This window comes from Gekko japonicus, unplaced genomic scaffold (genome assembly GCF_001447785.1).
Source record: "Gekko japonicus isolate JY-2015 unplaced genomic scaffold, Gekko_japonicus_V1.1 scaffold1012, whole genome shotgun sequence".
Classification (NCBI taxonomy): Eukaryota; Metazoa; Chordata; class Lepidosauria; order Squamata; family Gekkonidae; genus Gekko; species Gekko japonicus.
The window spans coordinates 493,342-519,352 of record NW_015172587.1 but is presented as its reverse complement, the minus strand read 5'-3'; the positions used below and the strand labels follow the sequence as shown (position 1 = coordinate 519,352).

At 41.9% G+C, this 26,011-nt stretch overlaps 1 protein-coding gene across 1 annotated transcript in view; it reads left to right on the top strand.

The window, feature by feature from the left end:
- The first annotated feature begins 242 nt into the window (after positions 1 to 242).
- MRPS18A (mitochondrial ribosomal protein S18A) overlaps positions 243 to 26,011 on the top strand; it is a 34,232-nt gene continuing 8,463 nt past the window's right edge. The window contains exons 1-5 of the mRNA XM_015421484.1: positions 243 to 356; positions 4,187 to 4,218; positions 11,058 to 11,162; positions 19,060 to 19,183; positions 19,875 to 19,938. Of these exons, the coding sequence (XP_015276970.1) occupies positions 254 to 356; positions 4,187 to 4,218; positions 11,058 to 11,162; positions 19,060 to 19,183; positions 19,875 to 19,938 (428 nt within the window). The 5' untranslated portion in view covers positions 243 to 253. The remainder of the gene's footprint in view (positions 357 to 4,186; positions 4,219 to 11,057; positions 11,163 to 19,059; positions 19,184 to 19,874; positions 19,939 to 26,011) is intronic.

Below are 26,011 nucleotides of genomic sequence, written 5' to 3'. Positions count from 1 at the left end.
GAATATAATGCATTGAATATACTACAAAGCATTGAATATACTACACAGAACAATGGAAGGAAGAAGAACGAAATAAGATACAACTGTGGCTAGTAAAAATAAATGTGGGAAACAATCTTATCCAGTAATTTCCAGGGCTAGCGACGACGACGGCGTCAATGACACTCCATCACTTCTTTCCCGCCTCAGGAGGAGAGGGCGTGAGCGGCAAAGGACAACGAATTCGACCCGGAAGCGGAAGTGGCTGAGGGCTATGATGGCGGCTCATCAGTCGCTCCTCTCTGGTTGGAGACGGCTGGTGACTGGGTTCTTGTGGGGCGGTTGGGCTAAGGCTCCATCCCGCGGGCTTCGGCAGGGTGAGTGTTAAGGATGATTTTTCTCTTCTCCCCGCAGTCCATAAATACATAGCCAGCGGAGGAGGACGGAAGGGGCAGTTGAGAGAAGGAATGGGAGAGCCTTGGTCTTTTCTACTTGTTCTTGAGCCTTGCGAGCCGCTTAATCTTTGGCCGCTCTCGAGACGGAGGAGAGAAGCAGTTCTCCTTTTTTTGCTTTTTCTTAGCGCGTTTCCCGGGGGGGGGGGTACAGCAAGGGGCTTCTTTTTGGCGAGGGAGGGAGAAGGGAATACGAGCGCGGGGTTCGTCTGTTACAGCAAAGCCTCGTGGCATCTTAATTTATTGTGACGTTATTTTTGTATTTTATTTATTTGCGGATTAAGGCCCAATTCACCAGTGGCAAGTAGTCACTGAAGGATCTGAGGAGGTGCTGTTTGACCACTTTTTTTCAGGCAGCCCTCCTTTGTGTAAGACAATATATTGTTTATTAAATCTTAATCATGAAATTATTAGCTGATTATCAGACGAAGGTAGCAATCCTAAATAGACTTACTAGGGAGTGAACCTCAGTGAACCTGGGGTTTGCTTCCAGGTAATCATGTTTGGGATTGCATGTACTTGTGTAGCCTAATAGTTTGTTAGCAGCAAGTGTTAACTAGAAAGTCTGGCAGTTTGGTAGCAGCAACCCCAGGCATGTAGGTTACCCCTTACATTTAATGTAATTTATCTGCTGGTGGGGAGAACCTCCACTACCCATAAGCAATGCTTGCTTGTGTGTACAAATTGAAAGAAGGGACTGAAAAGGAAGGTCTGCTGCCACAGAGTTAATTATTGTGTGGAGAAGGGAGTGCATGACCAAACTCTCCTTTGTCTCTAGTTTAGGCAACAGTGAAATAGCAGGGAATGAAAACATCCTTAAGCAGCAGCATGAGGGGAGAAATGTACTGGAGACTTTAGTTATGAAATTTATATTCTGCCCCCACAAGGGCCACGAAGGCCGCTAACAAATAAAATCACATTTTAAAACCAACCCTTCAACACACAAAAGCACACATCTTTAAAACAATTACAGACATAAATACATACAGCGACATAAAAACAATAATGAGAACATTGGGCAGTAAGGAATGCCAAACAAAACAAAAAAAGTCTTCACCCAGTGGCAGAAGATGGCAACAGAAGGGGACAGATGACTGAGGAGAGAGTTACAGAGTTTTTGTGCCACAACCATTCTGGAAACTGCTACCATGTTCATATACCTGAATGTTTGTATATTGACATAAAGACAAGTGCAAAGTGACTGGTCTGAAGCCCCTGTGAACAAAAAAAGGGAAACAAACTTAACCCTGAAACCTAGAATCAAGAACCTAAAAAGGTAAATCAAACAGATTAGAGGGCCAACAATTAAAACTTAATACATAGAATATATAAAAATACATGTTTGTATTTGTTTGTAAAGAATTAAAAACCATATGGGGCCCAGTTACACAAGTTCCCGTGGACCTGACCAGATGCGTTTCGGCCTGTTTAGGCCTTCTTCAGAGGTCAAACACAATGAGGAACAAATTGGCTTACCATAATACATAATACAATTACACAGCATGAATACAAAATGGACTAGAAAAGAATAAAAGTATAAATGAGGACTTCCAAGATCCAATCACATGCCAGATGGTATTTCATTGATAATAATTTCTGGTCCAGAAAGTGCCTTTCAGTTGTTTAGTTCAAGCCAAAGTGTTCTCAGCAAAATTGTCTCTTTAGCAAAGAGCAGTGCTGTTAGTGTCTAGGGTCTAGTGGTTTCACTTTGGAACAATTCTTTTCTGGTCCATTTTGTACCTATACTGTATAATTGTATTGTATTATGGTATAAGCCAATTTGTTCCTCACTGTGTTTGACCTCTGAAGAAGGCTTAAACAGGCTGAAATACATCAGGTCAAGTCCATTGGACTTTGTGTGCATGATTTTGGAATTTTTATATGAGGTGTAATTGGACCCCTATATGCTTTTAATTCTTTACAAATAAATACAAACATTTCTTTCTACTTTTGTTAATTGTGAGTAAATACCATTAAATTTCTACCTTATTGGGTTGTAGCAAACATGCTATATCTTTTGTATTATTGTCCTTTAATTATTACTGCCTAAGCATAATTATTGTACCAGCTATAAAATCGTGTCCATGTGTTCTGGGATGTAGAGTCCGAAATTCCTTTAATCAATAAAGTCAATTTGTCAATTTCTGCTGCTTCCAAGACTTTATTTATATACTCTTGTTTTGTAGAGATATCTTCCAATATTTAGCATATAAGATTCTGGCTGCAGTAGTTAGGTATACAATAAGATAGCGATCATCTTTACTAAAGTCTTTTGGGAATATATGTAATAATAATGCCTCCAGTGTAAATGGTATAGCCATACCTAACACCCTTTGCATCACTTCATGGATCCATACCCAGTATTTTTTACTTATTTCACAATGCCACCACATATGATAGAACGAACCTACCTTCTTTTCACATTTCCAACACTTATTAGAACATTTGCTATCATATTTCGCTAACCTTTCTGGTGTAATATACCATCTATTTTCTTTGGCTTACAAGACACCTTTTCAGTCTTCATGGTTTTATAATGACCATATTTTCTAGCTATAGCTATTGTGAAACCTAATCCTATACTCTTCAGAGTTTCTTGTCAAAGCTGTAAGAAAAGTGACTGGGAGGGCGGGGTAGAAATAGAATGAATGAATAAATAAATAAATAAATATAAATAAATATGGGGTAATTCTCATCTGCGGTCACACACACACTAAATAATCCACTTTCAGTCCACTGTCAATGTACTTTCCAACTGGATTTTGCTAGCTCACACAGTAAAGTCTAGTTGGAAAGTGCAGTGAAAGTGGATTATTTAGCGTGTGTGACCACAGCCCTGTTTGGCATCACAACAGAAAGCTAACCTCTATGCCTCACCCAAATAAGCTTTGTGCTTCTCCTACGTATCACCAAGAGGCACTTAGAATAAATATCTGCTTAAAAATATCAGGCACCACGGCACCTGGGATTTGTCAAGCTCTGTATTTTTCAGAGATATACTGTCTGTCATTAGTATACTTAACAGCTGTATTGCAGACAGGTAACAATGTATTGCTTATGTCTTCATATTTGAGAAAAGCTAGAATCCCTGCCTATCATGGAACTATCCAAAGTTCAGAACCCTTCCAGGGGAAAGTGGCAACCTAGTACGGGGCTCCTTTCAGCTGATACGACAAAGGATGTTTTTCTGAGAATTAATCTTCTAATGAATTTCTAGGGAAACACAAGGAACAGTGTATTTTTCACAGCTCACAGTTTGATGCCTACTTTCCTCCATGGATCTCAGGATAGTAACATATTTCTCCTCTATTGTATCATCACAATAATGTTATGAGTTAGATTAGGCAGAAGAGCATAACTAGTCCAAGGTCACTGAGCTCCATGGCTTTGAATCCATGTCTGCCTAGTCCTACTGTAACAATTGCAGTGGCTCTCCATTTTTTTTTAAGGCAGGCACAACAAAAACAGTGATCTGGACTCTACATTGCTTGCCTCTAAAATGGTGAAGTATGCATTCGAATCACAACTGATTCATAGTGATCCCATAAAGTTCCACCCCATGGGGTTTTCAAGGCAACAGTCTACCTACCTACCAATGTCTAAAACCAATACCTTTACCACCGTTCTAGTAGAATGCTTAATTGTGGTCATCTTTTTCACAGCATCCTTAATGCTTTGCAGGAACAGTTTTGTTACTGGATATGTGTACTTGGATTTGAAATGTCTCTAACTTCTATTTTTTTTAATCTCTACAGTCGTAGAAACTACTGAAGGGAGCACCACTATTGTAAGTATATTTGTCATATTTTGTGATTTGTAGTTTCTTCTGCTTACGCTTTACTCCTTCCCTGATAGTAATAGGACTCAGAAGCAACCAGTGAAGTTGATGGCCAGTAAATTCAAGACAGACATTCATTGTGGCATGTAGTAATGGTCTCATTAACATAGATTACTTTAAAAGGGGATTAGGTGTATTCATGGAGGGTAGGTCCATTAGTAGTTCTGTGAATACTAGGACACAGCATGAGGGAAGGCCTTGGTCTTTATGTTCTGTCTGTGGACCTACAGGGCACCTGGTTAGCCATTGTGTAAAACGGTACTAACCTAGATGAAGTACTGGTCTAATTCAGTAAAGCACCTCTTATGTTCCTGTGTAAAGTGGAATCTGTACAAAAATGAAAGTGAATAGCCTCAAATGGATACCAATGTAAGTTTAGGATACTCACGTTAGGGTACAGAGATTTGTCTGACGTGGACTTCCAAGTGATCTTTCTCTTGATCTCCATTTGCACCCCATCTTAAATTTCCCTGTACTTTTTATCTCAGAGTGTGCAATGTAAGGAGCCCTGTCTAAGGATAACTTTGTAGTATGGCATCTGCTGCAGCTGTTAATGACATGGGTTGAGAAGGACCATGCTGCTGCAGGGCTCACACTCTGAGCAAATGTGAGATGGCAGAGCTGTTCAAAGCTTTATCTTCTTTTAAAAATTGGTGTGGCTGTGTTTATGGCCAAAAGTATGGAATCTACAGATTACGTTTATTTAATCTTATTCATTTGTTAGTTGGTTGGTAGTGTCTGTTTCTTGGATTCAAGAATAACAATAATTTTATTAACTGGGCTAAGTTTTCACAAGTTACTTATAAAAATGGCAGAGACAGCTCACAACATAAATCTCAACATTAATTTAAAGCCATTACAAAACAGATTTTTACAGGTGAAAGGAACTAAAATGGTTGTCAGTAGAAGAATAAAAGCAATTACAAAAAAGCAATAAAACTTTTAAGACCAGCAGAGATTTAAAAATAAGTGACAGTGACAGTCAAAATCAACAGTAGAATCTAAGAATGACAGGTTTGGGAGATAAAAACACCAAATACTCCGTAGAATAAAATCCTGCTGCTACTCCCTTTTCTTTTGCCTCACACTTCCATCCATTCCTCCACTGTATCCTCCTCTCCCATTGTCACCATCTCACCTCTTTCACTGGTGCCACGTTGTTTTCTGTCTTACATCTGCACTTTGAGGAATTGTTTATTAGGTTTCTTAGGCAAGCCCTGAAATGGCAGCTGAGATCTCACAAGACAACATTGCAGTGTCACATTTTTACCTTAATTTTTAGTATCTATGTAAGCACATACCGCCCCCCCTTAGTGGAGAGCCAGTTTGGTGTACTGGTTAAGTGCATGGACTCTAATCTGGGAGAACCGCTTTGATTCCCCACTCCTCCACTTGCAGCTGCTGGATGACCTTTGGCAAGCCGTAGTTCTGTCAGAACTGTTCTTTCAAGGATAGTTCTGGAAAGAGCTCTCTCAGCCCCACCTACCTCACAGGGAGTCTGTTGTGGGGAGGGGAAGGGAAAGGAGTTTGTAAGCCGCTCTGAGACGCTGAGGGCGGGGTATAAATCCAATCTCTTTTTCTTTCTGCAAGCTTGGGGTTTTCCCCTGGATTATAGAAAATCCCCCTGGTCTATACATGGCCTCATGGTACAGATTTTTTTTGGTATGCATTCTGAGCCATGCTCAGATTTAGATATATTAGTGTTATTAACACATGTACTGGTATCCTTGTACAAATATGGATATCATAGCTCCCATTAAGTGATGGTAGATTATTATGTATTTTATTATATCTACAGAAGTGAAAATTCCTCTCTGCATTTTGATGGATAGGTATTTGTAGTCACAGGAAAAAGTGCTTTCATGTTAAGAACATAACACAGAGGAGTTCTGCAAGTAAGATTGTACTTTATTATTTATATTTTCTAGAACAGCTTGTTTTGTTTCCCTAGCATTTTAACTCTCTGGTAGGAAAATAAATAAAGCCAAAATGTGATGATAAAAGTGTGTGTGCTTCATGTAGCACTAACTGGAATTCTTCTATCAAAACACTTTGGGGGGCATTGACGTTAACTTTAATTTCGAGAATAACTGACGTTAAATTATAACTAAACATTTGAACTCCAGGTGACATTAATATATCTTTTTATATTGCTCAAGTACTGGTAACCACTTATTTTGTGTACTTTTGACCCAACTATATTCATTTTATAATAGTAACTGTATTACACTAAATGGAAACAGGATGAAATGTCCAAAGCAGAAAGTTCTTCCTTTACCTCTCCTTATGAGTAAATCATTTCAAGGTAGTCACAGCTTTACATAAGACTGAATTTGTTTAGATGCTATGCAAAAGCTACTTTAAGAAACATATCCATAGTTACACAAAATGACAAAAACAAGGAGAAACCCTCTCTAGAAAAGTTGCAGAAAGAATAATTATCTAAAGAGGTAAAGCTCAAAACATGTCAATCTATTTTCTAAAAATAAAATGTCCTCTTTGGGCTGGATCACAGGGTTCCGTGGAGGGATGCTCCACTAACATGTTTTTAAGAAGGCTTGAAAAATTGAGGAAGTGTGGGTGAAAATAATGGAAAATGGCAGACAAAGCACGATTTATGCAACTGTCTACCATTTCTGGATTACTGTGCAAATACTTCCAAGGAGGCTTTTGCTGCAAGGATAATGAGTCCGCACAAATTTTTTGTCCATTGACTAATTAGGTGTTCTGCTGACATTGGTCTACAGGAACATAGTAAGGATGAAATGATACATGCCATTTACAACTTTACATTAAAAAAAAAAATATTGTATGAATTCCATACAAGAAAAGCAGCGTACTAGCCCATCCAAATACAGGTAAACCAATAAGGGCTGCGGTCACACGGAACATTAGCCATGCTAGAGAGATGGAAGACAGGTAGATTTTCCGGGCGTGATCTCACCGGCACATCTGGGAAGCGTAGCGCTCCCGTGGCTCAACCGAGGCTTCCCGCCGAAGATGCGCAGCAAAAAACTAGTACCTTGGAGGTACTAGTTTCCGGAAACCGCGGGGCAAGGGTGGGCGTCTGATCACGTTTCCGGTGGCATCCAGTGCCCGCCCATGTCCCCTTGCAAAAAAGGTTGGTTTTTTTCCCCCCAAGTCTCCGTGGATGCGCACAAGCACCCAACGGAGCATGCACATTTTTGGTGTACACAAAAAAAACACCCCAGTTTGCCGCACCGCGCCACTTCTTTCTTGCGCGCAGGATTTTCCTGTGATCGGCGCCTCTCCCTACCCACGGGACCTCCACGGGAGGTCTGATCACTTAACCACGCGTTAGTTTGCCCCAGGGCAAACAGCCACGCTCCCCGCCCCCCCCCCCCCCGCATTTTCCTGCCCGTGTGACCGTAGCCCAAAACAGTCAGCCTTCAACAAAGAAAAGAAAATAGGTAGCCAAGCAAAAACTAGAAAAAGATCATATCTTTGTAAATTAGGTTGTTCGGAATGATATCCTGATTTACAACTTTACATGTTAAGAACACCACATAAGAACACCACCATAAGTTAACATAACTGCTTTATTTCATCATAGAATTGTTTTATAGCCTCCATGATTGACACCGGTAGGGTCTAATTTCAAGGTCCTTTCCAGCCATGCTACTTGAGATACCATAATTATTTTAAATTTGTATCCTGGTTTGCTCCCTACTGGGGACCCAAAGCAGATTCCAGTACAACAAAGCAGCACTGCTAGATATACCCAGGACTTAAGTACCTTTGAGCAGAGGAAAAACAAACTTGGCCAGATCGAACTTGACTGCTGGTAGCCAGCTAGCTGGGTCTTCACCAGTTCCTCCCATGCCGTTAGAAATACCATATAAGGCATGCACTGTGGCATCTCTTCCAAACAGTGCTCCCTCTAAGCTGTGGTGTCTTGTGAACAAAAATTCTATTTTGTGAGCTACTGGCATTAAAATTGTGAGCAAGCGATTTGGGTACTGCATAAATTAATTTGCCCTGGAGCCATCCTTCCTGAGCTAAGACAAAAATGTGTGAGCTGGAGGCTAAAAAACTGTGAGTTAGCGCGCACTAACGCAGCTTAGAGGGATCACTACTTCCAAATGTTCTGTTAGGAAAACTATTAAGCAATGCAGGCTCAAAATGGACATTATTTGGCTGTCCACTAGTACCAATCCTGTGATCAACTGCAAATGTTATTTCACTAGATACTTATACTCTGTCTTTCTCAACAATGGGGACTCAAGCTGAAAGACATAGTTCCCTCTCTACTTAATTTTCACAGCATCCTTGTTAGGTGGATTACGCTGAAAGAATGGCTGGCCCAAGCCAGCTAGTGAGCTTCTACGACAGACCCGGTTTTCCCAGAACCTAGTCTAGCTTTCTAACCACACCACTATGCTGACCCTAACAGTATTTGCATAATCTAATCTGAATACATGTGCTGTCCATCTTTCCATTGTACACAATCCTGTTTATACAAAGTCTCGCCTCCCTTTTCTCCATATGTTTCACATTAAGAATATCTGCTGGGGCAGCAGTCAGAGTCTAAACAGAGAGCTCCAAGCACAACTCCTGGATGAGACATGTTGGAATGCCAAATCCCCTTGACTTTCCTCCGCAGCCCCAGCTGGGATCCCTTCTAGGACTAGTATTGGGACTGCCACCTCTGACCAGTCCTTTGGGATGCCCCTCATCCCTGAAGACTGATACAAATGGCCTGTGGGGACCACCAGTTGGCTGGGCTACATCCGCCGTCTGGCCAGTGTGAGCCCCAAACAGGGAGCTGCTAGCCCCATAGTCACCTCACCAAACACTAACCCAGCATACAACTGGGCTTTGCCAACAGAGCAGTGGCATCTCCAAGATTCAGCAAACTTCAGACAGATGGAAAGTGGCTTTGGATGTCCACCATTTTGTGCCAGAGGAACTGGTAGTGGAGATAACTGACTTCCTCCTGGTATCAATCCTGCCACAGTCCACTCAACACTTTCCCCAGAAAGTGTAAACCCCATTGCCCAAACCAGCAATCCAGTTTGCAGAGATCAAGATTCCTGTCACCATTGAGGCCGACACCCAAATCCCTCCATCAGAAGCCAAGAAGCCTGAGGATGCAACCAAGAAATAACTGGCCTCTGGAAATTTGCAGCTTATCTCTAGGGGGGGAAAGGCATTTCAGATCTTCATTGATTCCTTTTTATAAAGCTGGTTCTGTATTCGATCCACATCATCACAAAATTAATTTGTAAAATTTTTCTATGGTTAATTAAAAGAAAATGTATTTTGTGCCCTGCAAAAAAAAGAAGAAGAAGAATATCTGCTGGGGCAGGACTGACTAGGACTTTCTTTAAGAGCATGCCCATAGCAAACATTAGGTAATATTGCCAGTAAAAAGGGTGCAGTATTGTGTGACATTTCCTGCAGTCTTATTCTTTCCCCGGTCGTAATGTCCAGTGTAGACAAGCACTGAATGTACTGTTCAGTCCTGTATGGAATTACTCCAATACAAGTCCATTGATTTCAGTGGACTTAGACCAGAATAACTCTTCATAGGATGGCACCTGTCCTGTCTAGCGTGAGCTTGCAGCTGAGGCAAACGCTTTCCAGATGTGAGTCAACGCACAGCCACTGAAGAGAGCTTAAATCGTCTTTATTTAACTTCACATGCATTCAGTAGATCATTTACTCACAATCGAACTGATAGCTGGATAGAGCGTTACATCTTTCTGATCTAGGTCAATCCTATGGCCGTGGTGAGTAAAGAAATGGGCTTCCTCTCTCCTTGCGGTAAGGGTTGATGGACAAAGAAACAGAAAAGAACAATAAAACCTCCTGTCTTTGCGCCTCTGAGCTCAGGAAATTACTCTTAATGAGCCAGTCAGAGAGAAGCTTCTGGGACCCCTAACTGTGGACTCCAATTCCCAGGTGCAACTACTCTTAAAGGTACATTAACGCTGGCTGGGGGCAGCACAGCACCTATTAGTTCATAGCAGGACTCCTTCCATGAAAGGACTTAGAGAGAGAAACCGTAGCTGATAGTTAAATGATTCTATAGCTTATAATACTAACCAGCAAGTGGAACGTGCTAAAGCTTGTGGATGTCAGATCTACTGGCCTAATTAGTTTTTTTAGGCTTGTTCTAACCCAAAGAGTTTGACATCAATCAGATATCACTGATTGTACCAAATAAGAGAAAGTTCTTGTTTAAACCCCCGCCTTAAAGTAAGAAAACATGCAAAGCTGATAAATGTATTTTGTCAGTATACTCAGTTGTTGAAATACCTTCTTGTGGGAAGTGCTATCAACCCTATCACTTCAGGCTGTTTAAAGCTTCACTGAATTAAATTTAAGGAATGTATACTACAAGGAGCCATCCTAATCTGTTACAGAAAAACTGTTTCAGTTATGATAAATGAGAGATGCTCTTCTCTCCCAGATCTGTTAATAAAAAGAGCCAACTCCATTCTTCTGCAGTGCGTGAACCCAGGTCTGCTGATATTTCCAAGGGGGTAGTCCTGAAATAATGCCATGTTACGTTACTCATGACTAATAATCTTGAACTTGGTGATGTTTGCAAGAACCATTTCTTGGAGATGCAAACGTTATTTTTTTGTTCTTGTCCTCAAATGCCCACTTAATTGCTATTAGTAAGGTGTTAACTCTCAGATTGTTCATATTTTAATTTATACAATGCTATACTTACTACAGATGGGGCATTCATCCAAAATGTATCTGGAAGTCTGGAATCCTGATTCTTCCCTCATCAGTTTCTTCTGTTTGGTTCCTAGATTGAAGGCAAAGTTCTAGAAGATGTGGAAGCCCCGGTTCCTCCAAATCCTTCTGGTCAGTGTCCAATTTGTCGCTGGAACCTGAAGCACAAGTACACATATGAGGTAAGTTCAAGCTGAGGTCTTTGAAAAAAAGATACTTTCGTCCTCAAGAGCTAGCTGACTTGCATTTTCAAAACTTAAGTTACACCAAACATACAACTACTAGGTGTTGTTACTTGCTGTTCTCTTACTGTCCTGGTATTCTCCTCTTTCATGGGGTATAGTTCTAAATATTCTGGCCGTCAGGCAATTTCTTGCTTGCCAGAAATGCCAGGAAAGAGGTGTGGGTTGTGAAGTGGAACTGTCTGTGTAGCCTGTTTCAAAATCTTACAGTTGACTCAGTTTGCTTCCCTGCCATTGCTTTTCCAGTTTGTGGTTTGGGGCTTGCACATCCTTGGCCCTGCATAAATACCCCCTTTTCATGGTCGGGAGTCTGCACTTTCATGTACAAACATTTCATGCACTGGTTCTCTATGTGATCTCTAGCATATTCAAACCCATACCACCAGTGACAGTTGTGCACATCTACCCAGGCCCTTGACGTCCGGAATCTGATTTGCTTCTGTAATGGCTAGCACAGAAGGGAAGACTATATAGCTCTCAGAGGGTCCACATAGATCATACATGGGTAAGAGGGAATTGACGCAAATCAGATCAAAGTCCCATCTGTTTCTGCATGCTTGCAGAATTCTAAACCATGTTAACCTTAACGTAAGGAATTAATCAATGCAGTCTTAAGCAGTTACACCCTTTTAAGCCCATTGACTTCATCTTAGGAGGATATACTTGCTTAGAACTTCACTGCTAGTGTCTAGTATGAGATCAGTTTCCTTGTTGACAGTACAACAGTACAAATAACTTTTGTTTATTTTTGTTTATGAATCTTAGCCTGTCTAGAAAAACAATTTGTCTTCATGTTCTGAAAATGTGAGATCGTAAGGAATTCATACTTGTTGCAAAAATTACTTCAAAAGGCCTCTTCAGTAGGTACATATTCCCCTGTAAATTTGGATAGCTTCAGATCAATTCAATGTGACAGTTGCTTTTAGTGTGAACTGGCTTTCAAGGAAGCATAGAGAGGAAAGGTGAATAAGAATGTAAAATTTGGACACATGAAGCTGCCTTATACTAAACCAGTCCATTGGGATCCATCAAGGTCAGCATGGTGTACTCAGACTGGCACCCACTCTCCAGGGTCTTAGGTGGTATGAAAGGTCTTTGCCTAACAGTAATTCTTTTAACTGGAGATGCCAGGGATTGAACCCAGGACCTTCTGCAGGCCAAGCAGTTGCTCTACTGCTGAGCAGCAGCCCCTCTAAAGTAATGCCACAGGGATGATAACAGCTAAACAGCTGCATGTGCTTTGAGTAAAGGCCTGAAGTTAATAGTTCTTCTGAAGGGGTTAATGTGAGAAATAAGCATTGGATTCTAGGTTGCCATTTTCACAAGAGTTATTCAAAGCCTGAAACAGAAGGGACAAAAAAAAAAGAAATTCTGTATTGAAGATGGAAAGGAAGAGAGCCAGACAGGGACGCGTTATTAAAGATAAGGCAACTAAAACCGTGGAATAAGTCAGTGCCAATGGGATTAATGGGCTGGAGCTAGAAATGCATCTGGAGGGAAAGAAATGGCTTGCGAGACAGCAGACACTCTAATGATGAGGGGGAGAATAAGAAAAATAAGGAGTCAGAAAAAAGCTATAAATAATTTAGTAGTGACATTCTGGTGAATGAGCTCTCAAGAAAGCAAGTAAGGAAATGCTTGAGACATAGAGTTAATCAGTGGGCCTATATCACGTGTATCCCAAGAGGGTTAGCTAAGCTACTGCTCCACTAACTTGTTTTTAAGAATGCTTGGAGAATTGAGGAGTGTGTGAGAATAATGGAAAATGGCAGACAAAGCACCAGATATTTAGAAAGTGACTATGATATTTGCCACATGTTAAGCATTACTTGATTATAAAATAATGTTGCAAGAATGTTGAGCAGTTATGCTGTGATCGAAATGTGTAAGGCTAGTTGGGAAAACGTCTTATGAATTTCTCTAGAATGGTAGAGCCTTGTTGGTCAGACCACTGGTCTGGCAAGTCTGGCATCCTGTTTGCCTCAGTGGTAGACCATATGCTCTAGAACAGGTTCCCTAGCATAGCCCCTGCCAACATCTTTCCTGACACTCACCAGGTGTGTTTAGAAAGTGGGCAGGACCAGATGGGGCTTTTCCCAGTGGGGCTTCTGGTTAGCCCTTGGAGACCGGTTTGGCTGTGCAAATGTTTTACAGTGTTGCTTTGGCAGCAGCTTTGCTGCATAACTGAAGATAAGCTGTTTGCATGCAAGGTAATATTTTGAAATAATATGTTGAACAGTGCTCTTGCTTGAAATATTGAAGATTTACTATTAGAATTATGCACTCCAGGATATTTTACAGTTTTATTTTATGGTTGGCTCTGCCTCCTGTAGTAGCCATTTTGTGGCTGTGCCAAACACTTTTTGTCAGAATTCAAAAGGTTCAAAAAAGTTTGGGAACCTCTGCTTGTGGAGGTCCATGAGCAAGAGCTGAAATATAAAACTTTCCTCTGTTGTTGACTCACAGCAACTGATAGTTTTATCTCCGAACATGGAATTTCCTGGTTAATAGCCATTGATGGACCTAAATGCCATTAATTAGTCTAATCCCCTTTTAAAGCCACCTACACTGGTGGCTATCACTACATTCTATGACAGTGAGTTCCACAAGGGAATTATGCATTGTGTCCTGAATCTACGGCCCATGAACTACATTGTGTGGTCCAGAGTTCCAGTATCTTGAAGGAAGGAAAAACTCTCCACTTTCTCTGCACCATGCATAATTTTATAAAATATCATATTCCCCCTGTCATTTTTTTTTCTAAACTGAGGTGCCTGAAACGAAATACTGTAACCTTTTGATAATTTTTGTTGCCCATTTCTGTACCTTTTTCTCTGCTACAAAGATCTATGCAAGCATGTTGCAATATTATTTTCAGTCATTTTTTCCTGATACTTCCTAGTTTAAAATTTGCTTCTTTTACCTGCAAACTGTGTTGCATACTCATTGACTTTCACCTTCGAAGATTTTTGTAAGGATTAGATATGCAAAGTACTTTGACTGTTATACCTGTCTATACAATTGGCTATATATTACTTCTAAGTTTGTTATACACATTTACCTGTTCTCTATTACAAGTAGGAAAAACAAGTTATTTCTTTGGGCGGTTGAGATGCAGGTTGGGGTGTAGAATTCCTGGACATCAAGCATACTCTGAATTGGCAGCTTGACGTACCAGATGAGTGCATGGAGAAGCATCAGCTCCTACGCAGCCCAAAGAATAGTTAGATCATTGCATGATAAAGAGTGAGCTGGTTGTGTAAACAGAACCTCATTCTAACTCTGCAATAACTTTTCAGTCAAATTATTAGGGCTTGTCAGTTCTCCAGGTGGACTCAGGTGCTGGTTCTTCCCATGATTTCAGCTACCCTCTGATTTGAGGGGATATTCTGTTTACATTTAATGCTGTTTACCCTGCAGAAGAAATCAAATAACTGTAGAGGTAAAAGTATAAAAAGATTCTTCCCTTGCTTTGAATATGATTGGTTTGACCAAGCAGTAAATGTCATCTCACTTTGGCAGTATGGAGTGGAGAAAGAACTGCAGTCTTTGTTTATTAGTCCTGGATTAATTCAATTCATGTTTTCATCAGATTGTACAGATTACAGGGTTGAGAATCTGGGTTCAGCCTCTCCCAGGAGCTGTCCAGTGATTAAAGCAAAGCTCTGGTTGCAGTTTTGGCTGTCCACTAGCACACAATGTTAATTTCATGGAACATGACAGCAGTGTGCAACTCTGCCAGAATACTCCTCTCCTTTAACCCTTTTACCTTCTTGTTTGTTTCTCCCAGTGCCTTGAAACCTGGCTCTATCTAACTGCACTGTCCCTGTGGTTCTGATGCATCTGTATGATTATGATGGGAGAATCCCTTGCCTGTTGAACTTTGGACCTTTCTGGGGTTGCTGTAACCTTTTGTTAACAAACAATACTCTTCAGCCACATGGCTTGGAGTACAATTTGCAGGGCTGGGATGTAAATGATTTCAGTTATGAAATGGCATTTATAAGCAAGAAAGCAATGGTTGCTTCTGGTGTTTAGTCAAACAGAAACTGAATTGAGCCTTCTTTGGTCACAATAAGGAAGTGAATTTTCTGTTCTCTTTCTTTTCCTGAGCCAGAAAAATGGCTTTTTCTTTTATGGCACAGAGCTGATATGACAAGGAAAGTTTTTCCAGAGTGTTCCTACATTACAGTTAGATTTCTGCTGGATACTTCTTGGCCTGAGCACTTTGAAATTTGCCATTGCCTTGTATCTCTTCCCAAACCTTTAAAGTTATGAAGCATCATTAGCCAGATTGGTATATGTATGTTAGGGCTACAATGTGCAAAGGTGTCCCCCTGCTTGTACAGACCAAAGTGTGTATTTTGGGCACCTATATACTTGAGATCTTAGCTTCTGTAATACCAAGGTCCAAACTTGGATCAATACTCAGAAAAACAAGGGGGAAAGACTCGTAAACAAATGAGGTTTTTATTTTAAATTCAGAAAAAGAGATCACACTAATTTACACAATATAGAAAAGGCAGCAATGAAAATTACCAAATGAAAAAACCTATGCGGTAAATACCACACGTGAACCTTTCACTAAAAACCTGTTGTCTACCTCAGCGGAAAATAAACCTATAAAAGCAAATGAGACATACGGTCCTGTCCTAAAGAGAAGCTAGCTCCTTTGGGAGATGAAATGGACCAGGTGGGGAGGGAAGCACAGTGGCAGATTCCTGGAGTGGAGTGTTGAGATTAGAGAGATGAGGGGCCAACTTGAAAGCCTGGGGTAACAGGATAGGTCCAAAACTGGGGCCGAGGGTTATCTTTGATGCCTAGGATGAGGATGGGAAGGGGTGTTGACAATGGAATGTGGGGATAATAAAAATGCAATCTTTGAAGGATGGGCCATCCTTAAGGGAAAAAAATCCTTTGTTTACGTATATAGTTTGTGTGGTCATCCAACCTCTCCAAGCAAAGAATTCTCCAGATTACTAAATATTGTGATGCAAGAGTCTTGCTAAACGACTTTAAACCAGACATTGGAAAACTGGTATCACTTCATCAAGTCCATCCATCACTTTAAGAATTCACTGAACCGTGAAGTAGTTACTCTCTGAGGGGCTGTTCCCTGGCGCACTCAAGGAGGCAGTGGTATGGCGTCTCTTCAAAAAACATATCTGGACCCAGCTAAATTGGCTAGCTATTGGCCGGTGTCCAATTTGCCCTATTTGGGCAAGTTAATTGAGAGGAAGGTAGCAATTCAGTTGCGGGGTTTTTTGGATGACACCTCCACATTAGATCCCTTACAGTCTGGCTTCCAACCAGGCCATGGGACGGGGACGGCACTGGTCGCCCTCACAGACAACCTTCATAGGCATCTGGATCTGGGCGGCTTGGCGGTGTTGGTGTTGTTGGACCTGTTGGCGGCATTCGACACGGTCGACCACCAACTACTGACCCACCGCCTCACCAACACTGGGATCCAAGGGTCTGCCTTGCAGTGGCTTACCTCATTCCTTCAGAGTCGGGGACAGAGGGTGGCCATTGGAGAGCAGCTGTCCCAAAGACACCCGCTAGTTTGCGGAGTGCCCCAGGGAATGGTGCTTTCTCCAATGTTATTTAACATCTATATGCACCCCCTTGCCCAGATTGCCCAGAGGCATGGGCTAGGGTGTCACCAATATGCAGATGACACCCAGCTCCATCTGTTGTCGGGCGGCCAGTCTGACTCTAACCTGAAAGATCTGGATCTGGCGTTGAAAGCTGTGGCTGGTTGGCTTAGACTGAGTCAACTGAAATTGAATCCAACAAAGGTTAAGGTCCTGTGCCTGAGTCAGAGTGTCCCGAGGGTAGGGAACCCACTCCCAACCTTCAATGGGGCGCTGCTGGTGCCAGCGTCGGAGGTTTGTGAGATTGCTGTACTTGAGTTCATTCACAAATTCAGAACAATGGAACCCCCACGGGCTGAATAGGAACCTAGGACCTAAGACTATATGGTCAGGGACCTACATACCTAAGGGACCGCCTTTCCCCATATGTTCCCCAGAGAGCACTACGATCGGGGTCCCAAAACCACTTGGCCTTACCGGGCACTAGAGAAGCCAGGCTGGCTGTGACAAGGACCAGGGCTTTTTAAGTGGCGGCTCCGCACTGGTGGAATGAGCTCCTGGATGACATCAGGGCCCTGCAGGACCTCTTAAAGTTCTGCAGGACCTGTAAGATGGAGCTCTTCCACCAGGTCTTTGATTAGGGAGCCGCACCCAAGAAATTGTAGCCCTGGCCCAACACTAACAACATTTTCAACAACCAGCTAACCCAGACTATGCTATTGGCTGGCTGTTGTCTGAGGGTGCTGCTAAGCCCACCATCTGACATAATCTAGCACTTTATATTTTATAATATTTATAATTGTATTGCTCTGTTTTATCAAATTGTTTTATTTAATTGTTTTATATTATATGTGAGCCGCCCTGAGCCTGTCTTGGCAGGGAGGGCGGGATATAAATTGAATAAATGAATGTAGGTATGTAAGATTCTTGCTAAATGACTATCAGGCTTTGAAAAGCTGGTATCACTGGGTCAAGTTCATCAATTTTATTGAATAAATCGAATTAAAAAATTCTAATTGGATTTTTAATAAATGTGCATGTGTTACTGTTTTGAATTTTATTGGCTTCCTTAGTGGGTCAATCAAACTTCTATTCTGAATAATGCTTTTTGTAGGGTAGGGTGGGGGCACTGGGGATGAGTGCATGGAACCAAGGGGTATAGGCCAGAACTTATTGGGAACCATGGAGTTAAAAATTCTGGAATTCCTCTCAGATGAAGTGTAGAGTTCTTTCTTCTCTTGTCTCTTCCCAGAATACACAAAGCATTTTATTCCTGGAAGGCATTTAGCTGCTAAGATATCCTGCAATGTAACTGTTTTGTTATGTTTATTTTATAATTGTCCCTTTACAGAGTTTCTTGCACTGTCACAATGAAGCTAGCAACTCATATTTCATAGTGATTATTCTTTAATGTGTCATTCTTATAATTCCTCGGCGTGTTGGAAGAAATGGTGCTGTGGCCCAGAAGGTGGAGCAGAGGATTTGATAACATCATATTGTGTTGTAGGAATTGTTTGTGCAGAACTATGCAAGACAGCTTATCTTCTGCTACTTGTCAGATATCAGTTGTAAAGGCAGGGGAATTTCAGACAGGCGATAGATTCCGGAAGGGAACCGGTTCTCAAATGGGTTCTGGTCTGTCATTTCAGAGAGAACCCGTTTGAGAACCGGTTCCCTTCTGGAATCTATTTGCCATTTCATACACAAACGCTTCAGTCCCATTTAGGAACCGGGACTGAAGCGTTTTACCTGTCATCCACTTCCAAGTGGTCTCCAGTGCCCTCTCCCGGTTCCGATATGCTTTTTTCCCGCCTTTTTTCGCCCGCGCGGGCGATCTCCGGCTGGGTTTTGTTTTTTTTTGAACGTTCGATTTATAGCGTTATAGTGCACTATAACGGTATAGCGGAATAGCATTATATCAATCCCATTGGAATGCATGGAGTGTTTTGTTATACTGCTATAGCACTATAAATCGAACGTTTTTTTAAAAAAAATCGATCACCCGCGCGGGAGGAAAACGGCGGGAAAACAAAGTGGTGCAAGTCTGATCCAGCTCATTTCCAGTAGGGGCAAGCCCTGTGTGAAATGGCAGCCCTGTACCGGTTCACTTCAAAACGGATGTTTGCCGGCTTGAAACCAGGTGAAACTGGGTAATGTGAAATTCCCCGTAGTTAAAAGGTACTAAATCATTAGCCTATGTTCTGGTGCTTATTTGTTTGCCCTTCTCTTTGCTTCCAAAGGATGTCTTACTTTTAAGTCAATTCATACGGAGTGATGGATGTATGCTGCCCCGGAGGATCACAGGCCTTTGCTACAAAGAGCACAAGAAAATCACTGTATGTGTGCAAATGGCTCATCGGGCAGGTAACTCATGGTTTTTGAATCCTGTGCCATTTAGTAGGATTTCTTTGGATAGCCATCCATGATTTGCAGCAGCAACCATTGATTTGCAGCAGCAACTATTGTAATAGCAGAGCTATCTAAAAACAAAGTTGCCTTGTAGCTTTCTGTTAAAAAAAAGTTACAAAAAGAGGGAGCAGAAGGTCTTGGCTACCAAGTGTGCTCAGAATTGTGAAGGTTGTATTTACAAAAGGTTCAGCATTGGCAGTGAATCTCTGTCCCTTGGGGGAAAACGTACTTAGGATGGTTAACCAGTGGCATGTCACATTGTAGATTGCCCGAGATTTATAATATGGGAACTGCTGGCATTGTGGGATTGGTATTTGGTAATGCTTCTTTCTATCACCTGTGGTGGGAATATCCTCATGAAAGCAATTACTGGGAAATGATAGTATTGATAGCATTGAATTTAGAATCCCTGCTCTCCAGAAGTGGTGGTGTTACAGTAGACTGTTACAGTACCAGGGTCACCGAGAGACACTCCATGGCAGAGAGGAGATTTGAATCTGTCTGTCTCAGTCCTACACTCTTAACTGCTGTGCCATGCTAGCTTTCCCTTATTAGGACATCCAGCTTGGACAGCAGTCTCATGTACACTTAAGAATTTATCCCATTGATGTTTCAAGCTCTATTCTTTTTTTCCTTTTCTTTTCAGGTTTACTGCCAAATCATAAGCCTCCACTTCCAGAAGGAGTTCTTCCTAGAAAAAAACTCAACAGGTCAGTTGTTTCTGTCTCGGAAGTAGAATCATTCTGTTTCAGAATTGAAATGTGTGATGTGAAGACAACAGATTTGTCCAAGAACCAAATCTTGCAGTCTGGCATCTTTCAAACTGGGAGTGAAACCTTTCTGGGCCTGACAAGGGTATAAGCAGGGTTTATGTCCAGTTGGTAGTTTACCAATATGTGTTTAAGACTCAGGAGTGTCCAGGCAATTATACTGATGGGGTTGTTGAAAACTGCTGGCATTGTGGGATTGGTATTTGGTAATGCTTCTTTCTATCACCTGTGGTGGGAATATCCTCATGAAAGCAATTACTGGGAAATGATAGTATTGATAGCATTGAATTTAAAATCCCTGCTCTCCAGAAGTGGTGGTGTTACCCTGTTTGGTAAAGGGTCCGTGTCACCTTTTATAACTGTTCACATTGTGATTGCAAAACAGTGGGGAAAACCTGCTTCCCCAAACAAAGTGTAATGGAGTGGTAAGCAAAAATATTTGTTTTGTATGATAAGGGTAACTGTCTGCTTAAAAATGAAAACTGTAAAGAATGTTGAAATTTGGTTTCGGATGATTCAGAAGACAGTTAAAACGAGAACAGTAGACTGTTACAGTACCAGGGTCACCGAGAGACACTCCATGGCAGAGAGGAGATTTGAATCTGTCTGTCTCAGTCCTACACTCTTAACTGCTGTGCCATGCTAGCTTTCCCTTATTAGGACATCCAGCTTGGACAGCAGTCTCATGTACACTTAAGAATTTATCCCATTGATGTTTCAAGCTCTATTCTTTTTTTCCTTTTCAGGTTTACTGCCAAATCATAAGCCTCCACTTCCAGAAGGAGTTCTTCCTAGAAAAAAACTCAACAGGTCAGTTGTTTCTGTCTCGGAAGTAGAATCATTCTGTTTCAGAATTGAAATGTGTGATGTGAAGACAACAGATTTGTCCAAGAACCAAATCTTGCAGTCTGGCATCTTTCAAACTGGGAGTGAAACCTTTCTGGGCCTGACAAGGGTATAAGCAGGGTTTATGTCCAGTTGGTAGTTTACCAATATGTGTTTAAGACTCAGGAGTGTCCAGGCAATTATACTGATGGGGTTGTTGAAAAGAAGACTGGAGCTGGGAGTTGGTTACTGCTGCAGCCCTAAATTGCCCAGTCGCAAATGAATTGGCACAAGGAGGGGTAGTGTCTGGGAGGCAGAGATGAGAAGGAGGGAGCCTCAGAGCTGGGTTGGCATAGATTTAACAAATTCTGCAGTAAAGTGTATATCTCTATTGTCTGTACTTTATTAAAAACATTTATTCCATTCAGTCCAGGTTATGTTCTCCATAGTAAGTTTGGCTGTCTTTTTTGTTAACACTCCTGGCCACTACCAAGAGGCCAAGTGTGGTTTAAGGGAAATTGTGAGCCATGAGATAGACAGCCTGCCTGGGTATTGGCAGTGGGTGGTGAAAGGGACAGGAAGTTGGCGCTCATTAGATTTCTTGCCCTCTTTGTCCTTTTCCTCTTTATGTACAGTTTGTAGTTCATTTTTGGTTTGCCCTTCCTGTACAGCACTCTTCCACCCTCACTGCTGAGCAGCCCCTTGCCCCTTAATGGGAAATTTAAACCCCCTGTTGCCTTTTTTGCTTTCCTCCGTGTTAAGAGGTGTTAATCCCCTATTTATGACCTTCGTCTTCTGTTTCCATGGGGATGTCAGAGCAGTTTATGAAGTTCATATTAGCAAGCTGTGGGGTTACTGAAGGCCACAGGCATATTGCTTGGGAAATCGGAGTCTTCTTGCAGTGTAGGTCTGGTCTTCCACAGTGATTTTCCTAAGAGACAGTTGCAGTTCAGTCATTCTGTCTAAAACTGGAGTTCTGTGCAGAAATTGGGTCAATGTATTTTTCCCCCAGAAGTCTATTTGAGACAACTTTGGGGACTCTGAAAGGGAATTCCTGTTCAACTTTGCTATCTAAAGATCAAATCCTATCTGGGAGTTCCACGCAGTGTTTTATTATCTCTAGAGTGACACATCGCAGCTGTGAAATGATGCCTGTTAGATGAAGATGAAGTGATGAACTCCAGTCCATTCTGTGGAACAGGACAGGGCTTTGAACCAGGAAATGTTATTTTGACAAAATCTTTTTATGGCGCCTCAGAACTCTAGGAGTAGTGTTGCTGTCTTCACTTCATCCCATGCCCTTGTTCTTGTTTGCTTTTTCTACCGGCCAGGAAGCTGGGGGGAGGTAAAAGATGGAACAGTATCGGAGAGGGTGTTGCTGGGAAAAGGGAGGGCGGCAGGGATTGATTGCTAGGAGAGGAGTGTGGAGGGAGACTTGGATAGTGTGGAAAGGTTTGAGAAAGGTACGTCGGTAGCATCTCCTGACCTGGATAGCCTGATCTCGGAAGAGAAGCAGGGTATTGGTCCTGCTTAGTACTTGGATGGGAGATCACCAAGGAAGTCCGGGGCTGCCACACAGAAGTAGGCAATGGCAAGCCACCTCTGTTCGTCTCTTGCCTTCAAAACCATATGGGGGTCGCCATACGTCAGCTGTGACTTGACAGCACTTTACAGCATGGAGCTAGTGGGAAGCAGGGGCTTAGAACTGAGGTACATTTAGGGCATTTTTTAGGAATGCTGTTGCAGATCATCAGGCTATTGTCTCTAATGGCTGGAGGTAGAAAGCTCTGTGTTGTTGGAGTCTTGCCATCTCTGAACCACTGTAAGCAGCATTGAGGGGTTTGGCTAAGTGCCTACCCCCATCTGTGCCTCCCACATCGATCTCTGAACCAGCCAGTGATGCAGAGGACAGAAGACTTTTTTAACCACTTCCTTCCTGCAGCCCTGGGGGGGAGGGGGTTAGGTCATGACACTCTGTCCAAACTGCCATGTCCCATTCACCTCACAACAGCATCAAAAGAGGCAATTGTGCTTAAACCACAGGCTGTGAGCTTGAGTGTTTCAGTTCCCAGCTCTGTCACAGTCTTGTTCAACGACATCCTCCTTTGGTGCTTCACACTCCTGTCTGTAGTATTATGAATCCTAAATACTTAGGAAAGGTTGCACAGATCTACTAATCAGGGGGCCCCTGAACAACCGGAGTGAAGTATAATTAAATGCTAATGGCTGAGTCCTTGATATGAAATGAGTCATTTGGATTGTACTGTTAATCAAAAGATTTGACTGATTTTTCCAAAGCCTTTAATAGGGATTTCTTTCAGACTTTCTTTTTTCCTTCTAGTCATGGAATCTATTGTTCCTGGCTGCCATCGTGTAGCAATTGGAGATGGTTCAGATTAGGGCAAACAAATAATGAGAGGGGAAAATACAAGGTTCTTGCTGTTCCCAAGAGATGCCACACTTTCTCTTTGGGTTTTTTTTTGGGGGGGATACATGCTTGTGAGCTCCACTCATGATTTTACTGCTAGGTGGAGTGTTCTTGTGATTGTTAACATAGCTAACAGATCACTCAGCATTGGTGTGTATATCTCCTTCCAGCATTGAACCAGGATCTGGGAGGCCCAGGTTCAAATCCCCACTCTGCCATGGAAGCTTGCTCGGTGACCTTGGGCCAGTCACACACTGTTAGCCTAACTTCACAGAGAAACGAAGAACTCTGTGAGTTGTTTTGAGTTCCTGTTGAAAAGGAAAGGGTCAGGGTATAAACGAAATAAATAAATAAAATTTACAATCTCTATTTTTTTCCCTAAGGAACTAAACGGAAAGGCAGACTCAAGGCTTTCTGCTGCTTCTTCTGCAGATGGCTTTGCCTCAAAACACTCAGTTTACTCCGCCCACAGTGGTAAAAACAGGTCTGTGAAAGTAGGCAGCACAGGCTTTACTTGAATTAGTGAGTACAAATCCTGCATTTGCAGGATCATCACCTTTTGGTGATGCAGTGAGGCCTCCGACTGATTGCTTTTGAAGTCCCATCTTCTGGCAATTAGAGGTGGTAAGATTAGGGCAGGCAAATTAAGATCTTTAACAATTAGATGCAAAACCTAAGGTTAGAATCATAGAGGTGGAAGGGAAGGGGCAGGATTCTTGCTCATAAGAGGTCCTGTATTTGTTTCTCTATAGCATGCTTGTGCCATCGTGCACATGTGCATGCACACACGCAAACAAAAGCTGCTCTCTTTGGAAAGAGCCGTTCAAGAATCAGTGCCTTTTTCCTGTGGTATTAACATACAAGAGCATATTCTCCAAGATGAAGATGATATCGGCATCTTTAATATAAATTTTGAATGTTTAAAATGCTTCATTTATTATCCTTACAACAGACCTGGAAGACAGAAGAGTATTATCATGCCCATATTTCAGGTGGGAGGGGTGGCCTAAGGCTAGGTAGTGAGATCATGGCAAAGGTGAGATTTGAACAGGGGACTTTCAGATTTGTCACTCAGACTGTTTATCTACTGCACCAACTACTTAAAACTGAAGTTTTGAAGGAGTAAGTGGAAGATAGTCTGAGTCTAATCTGTGTGTTCTCAATTTCTTTTACGTTATTACTGCTATCAGCCATACCGTGTATCATGAAACACCACCGGTAAACTGTCAGAACTGAGAATTCTTATCTAGCAAAACCTGAATACCCCAAGTATTTCCTTTATACCTAAAAAACCCTCAGAATGTTGATTCTTGTCTCCTCAGATGATGGGACGAAGGGGGGTTGCACTAAAATCCTCACTTATTGGATAGGTGTTAGCTGTACAGTGTGCGCGTGTGATAGGAGGGGAAAATTCTACTCTTAACATGTTGCTTTAATTTGAGGGCCACTCTCTGACCATACCCCTTGAAATTCCTCTCACTGTTCCCCTAAGATAAATAACCCATTGAGCTGTCTTTTGCTGACATGTTTCCCTGACTTCAAGATTCAGACCTCTGTACTCCTTAATTGATGTGACTGTTGGGTTTCTGTCTCTGCCTCATACACACACATGCAACTTCAGAATTATTTGTTATCAGTGTTTTGTTGTCACTTATAAACCAGTTACTGACTCAAGATCATCAGCTGTGAAAATCTTCATTAAATATCCCAGCAGTTCATTTTTTTGTCTCATCTTCTTTAATCAGCAGTTCTTTAACAACTTGATGACTCCCATTTTAATTTTTTTTAATGACATGGACTCCTAAGCCTCCCTCCCCCCAGCAGCATATGCTGCGCAGCCCCTTTTCAAAGTGTCCGAGGCAAACCAAGTGTAGGTCTCCATCCTCTCACACCTTAAAAACAATGCACCACGTTCCTTGTGAATTATACTGTAAAGCAGGTTTAAGAAGAATAATTTTATTGCCTATAGTTGGCCTATAAGTTTGGGTCTTGGAAGGTAACTCATTCTATTGGGTCACAGATGAAAAGGTCCTGATGTCTGTCTGTTTCTCTCTGCCGAAATCCTTTGGTTGTGGGGGAAAGGTTCGATTTCATACTGGAAGTATATTATGATTATATTAATTGGCTGAGTTTCTTCCTAGTGATTTGAGAGCGTATGAGCCAGTTCTGTCTTCTGTCTTATTTCCCTGAGGTGGAGAGTCCTTGCTCCCAGTTCTAAAAACCTATTTTCACATTAGCCATGTGGGAACAAGAAGGGCTCACCCTCTCTCCTTACAAAGGATTTCCAGATCCCAGTATAAAAAAACCATCTTCATGTGTAATATCTTTTATACACTTTGGATGTATTTCTATTAAAGTTTTTTTATGGTTACAAAGTTCAGCATTTCATGGTAAATGACTCAGCCCAGCTTTAAAGTTGCAGGTCACATGGAAGATAATTTAAAGATCTCACTGGACTGAACAGAAGGGACTTTCTGTTCATATGTGGCACAGAGCTTGTGAATTTCGCACATGTGTGAGATCTGATCCCCTACCATGTCCTTATGTTCTCTGAGATGGATTGTTTACAAGTTGCCAGCTGCGTAGCATGTGGCTTCTCACACCCATATTGAAAGCCTGATTCAGTCCTCCCTGTTGTCTAAATGGACTGTGAGCTGAGAAGCAAAGACCCAGAATGGCTCCAGGTGAGAGAACCCACAAGGCATCTTGGCAAGGGAGGGACGCAGTCCAACCATTTTTAAAATTCATTTATTGATGGAG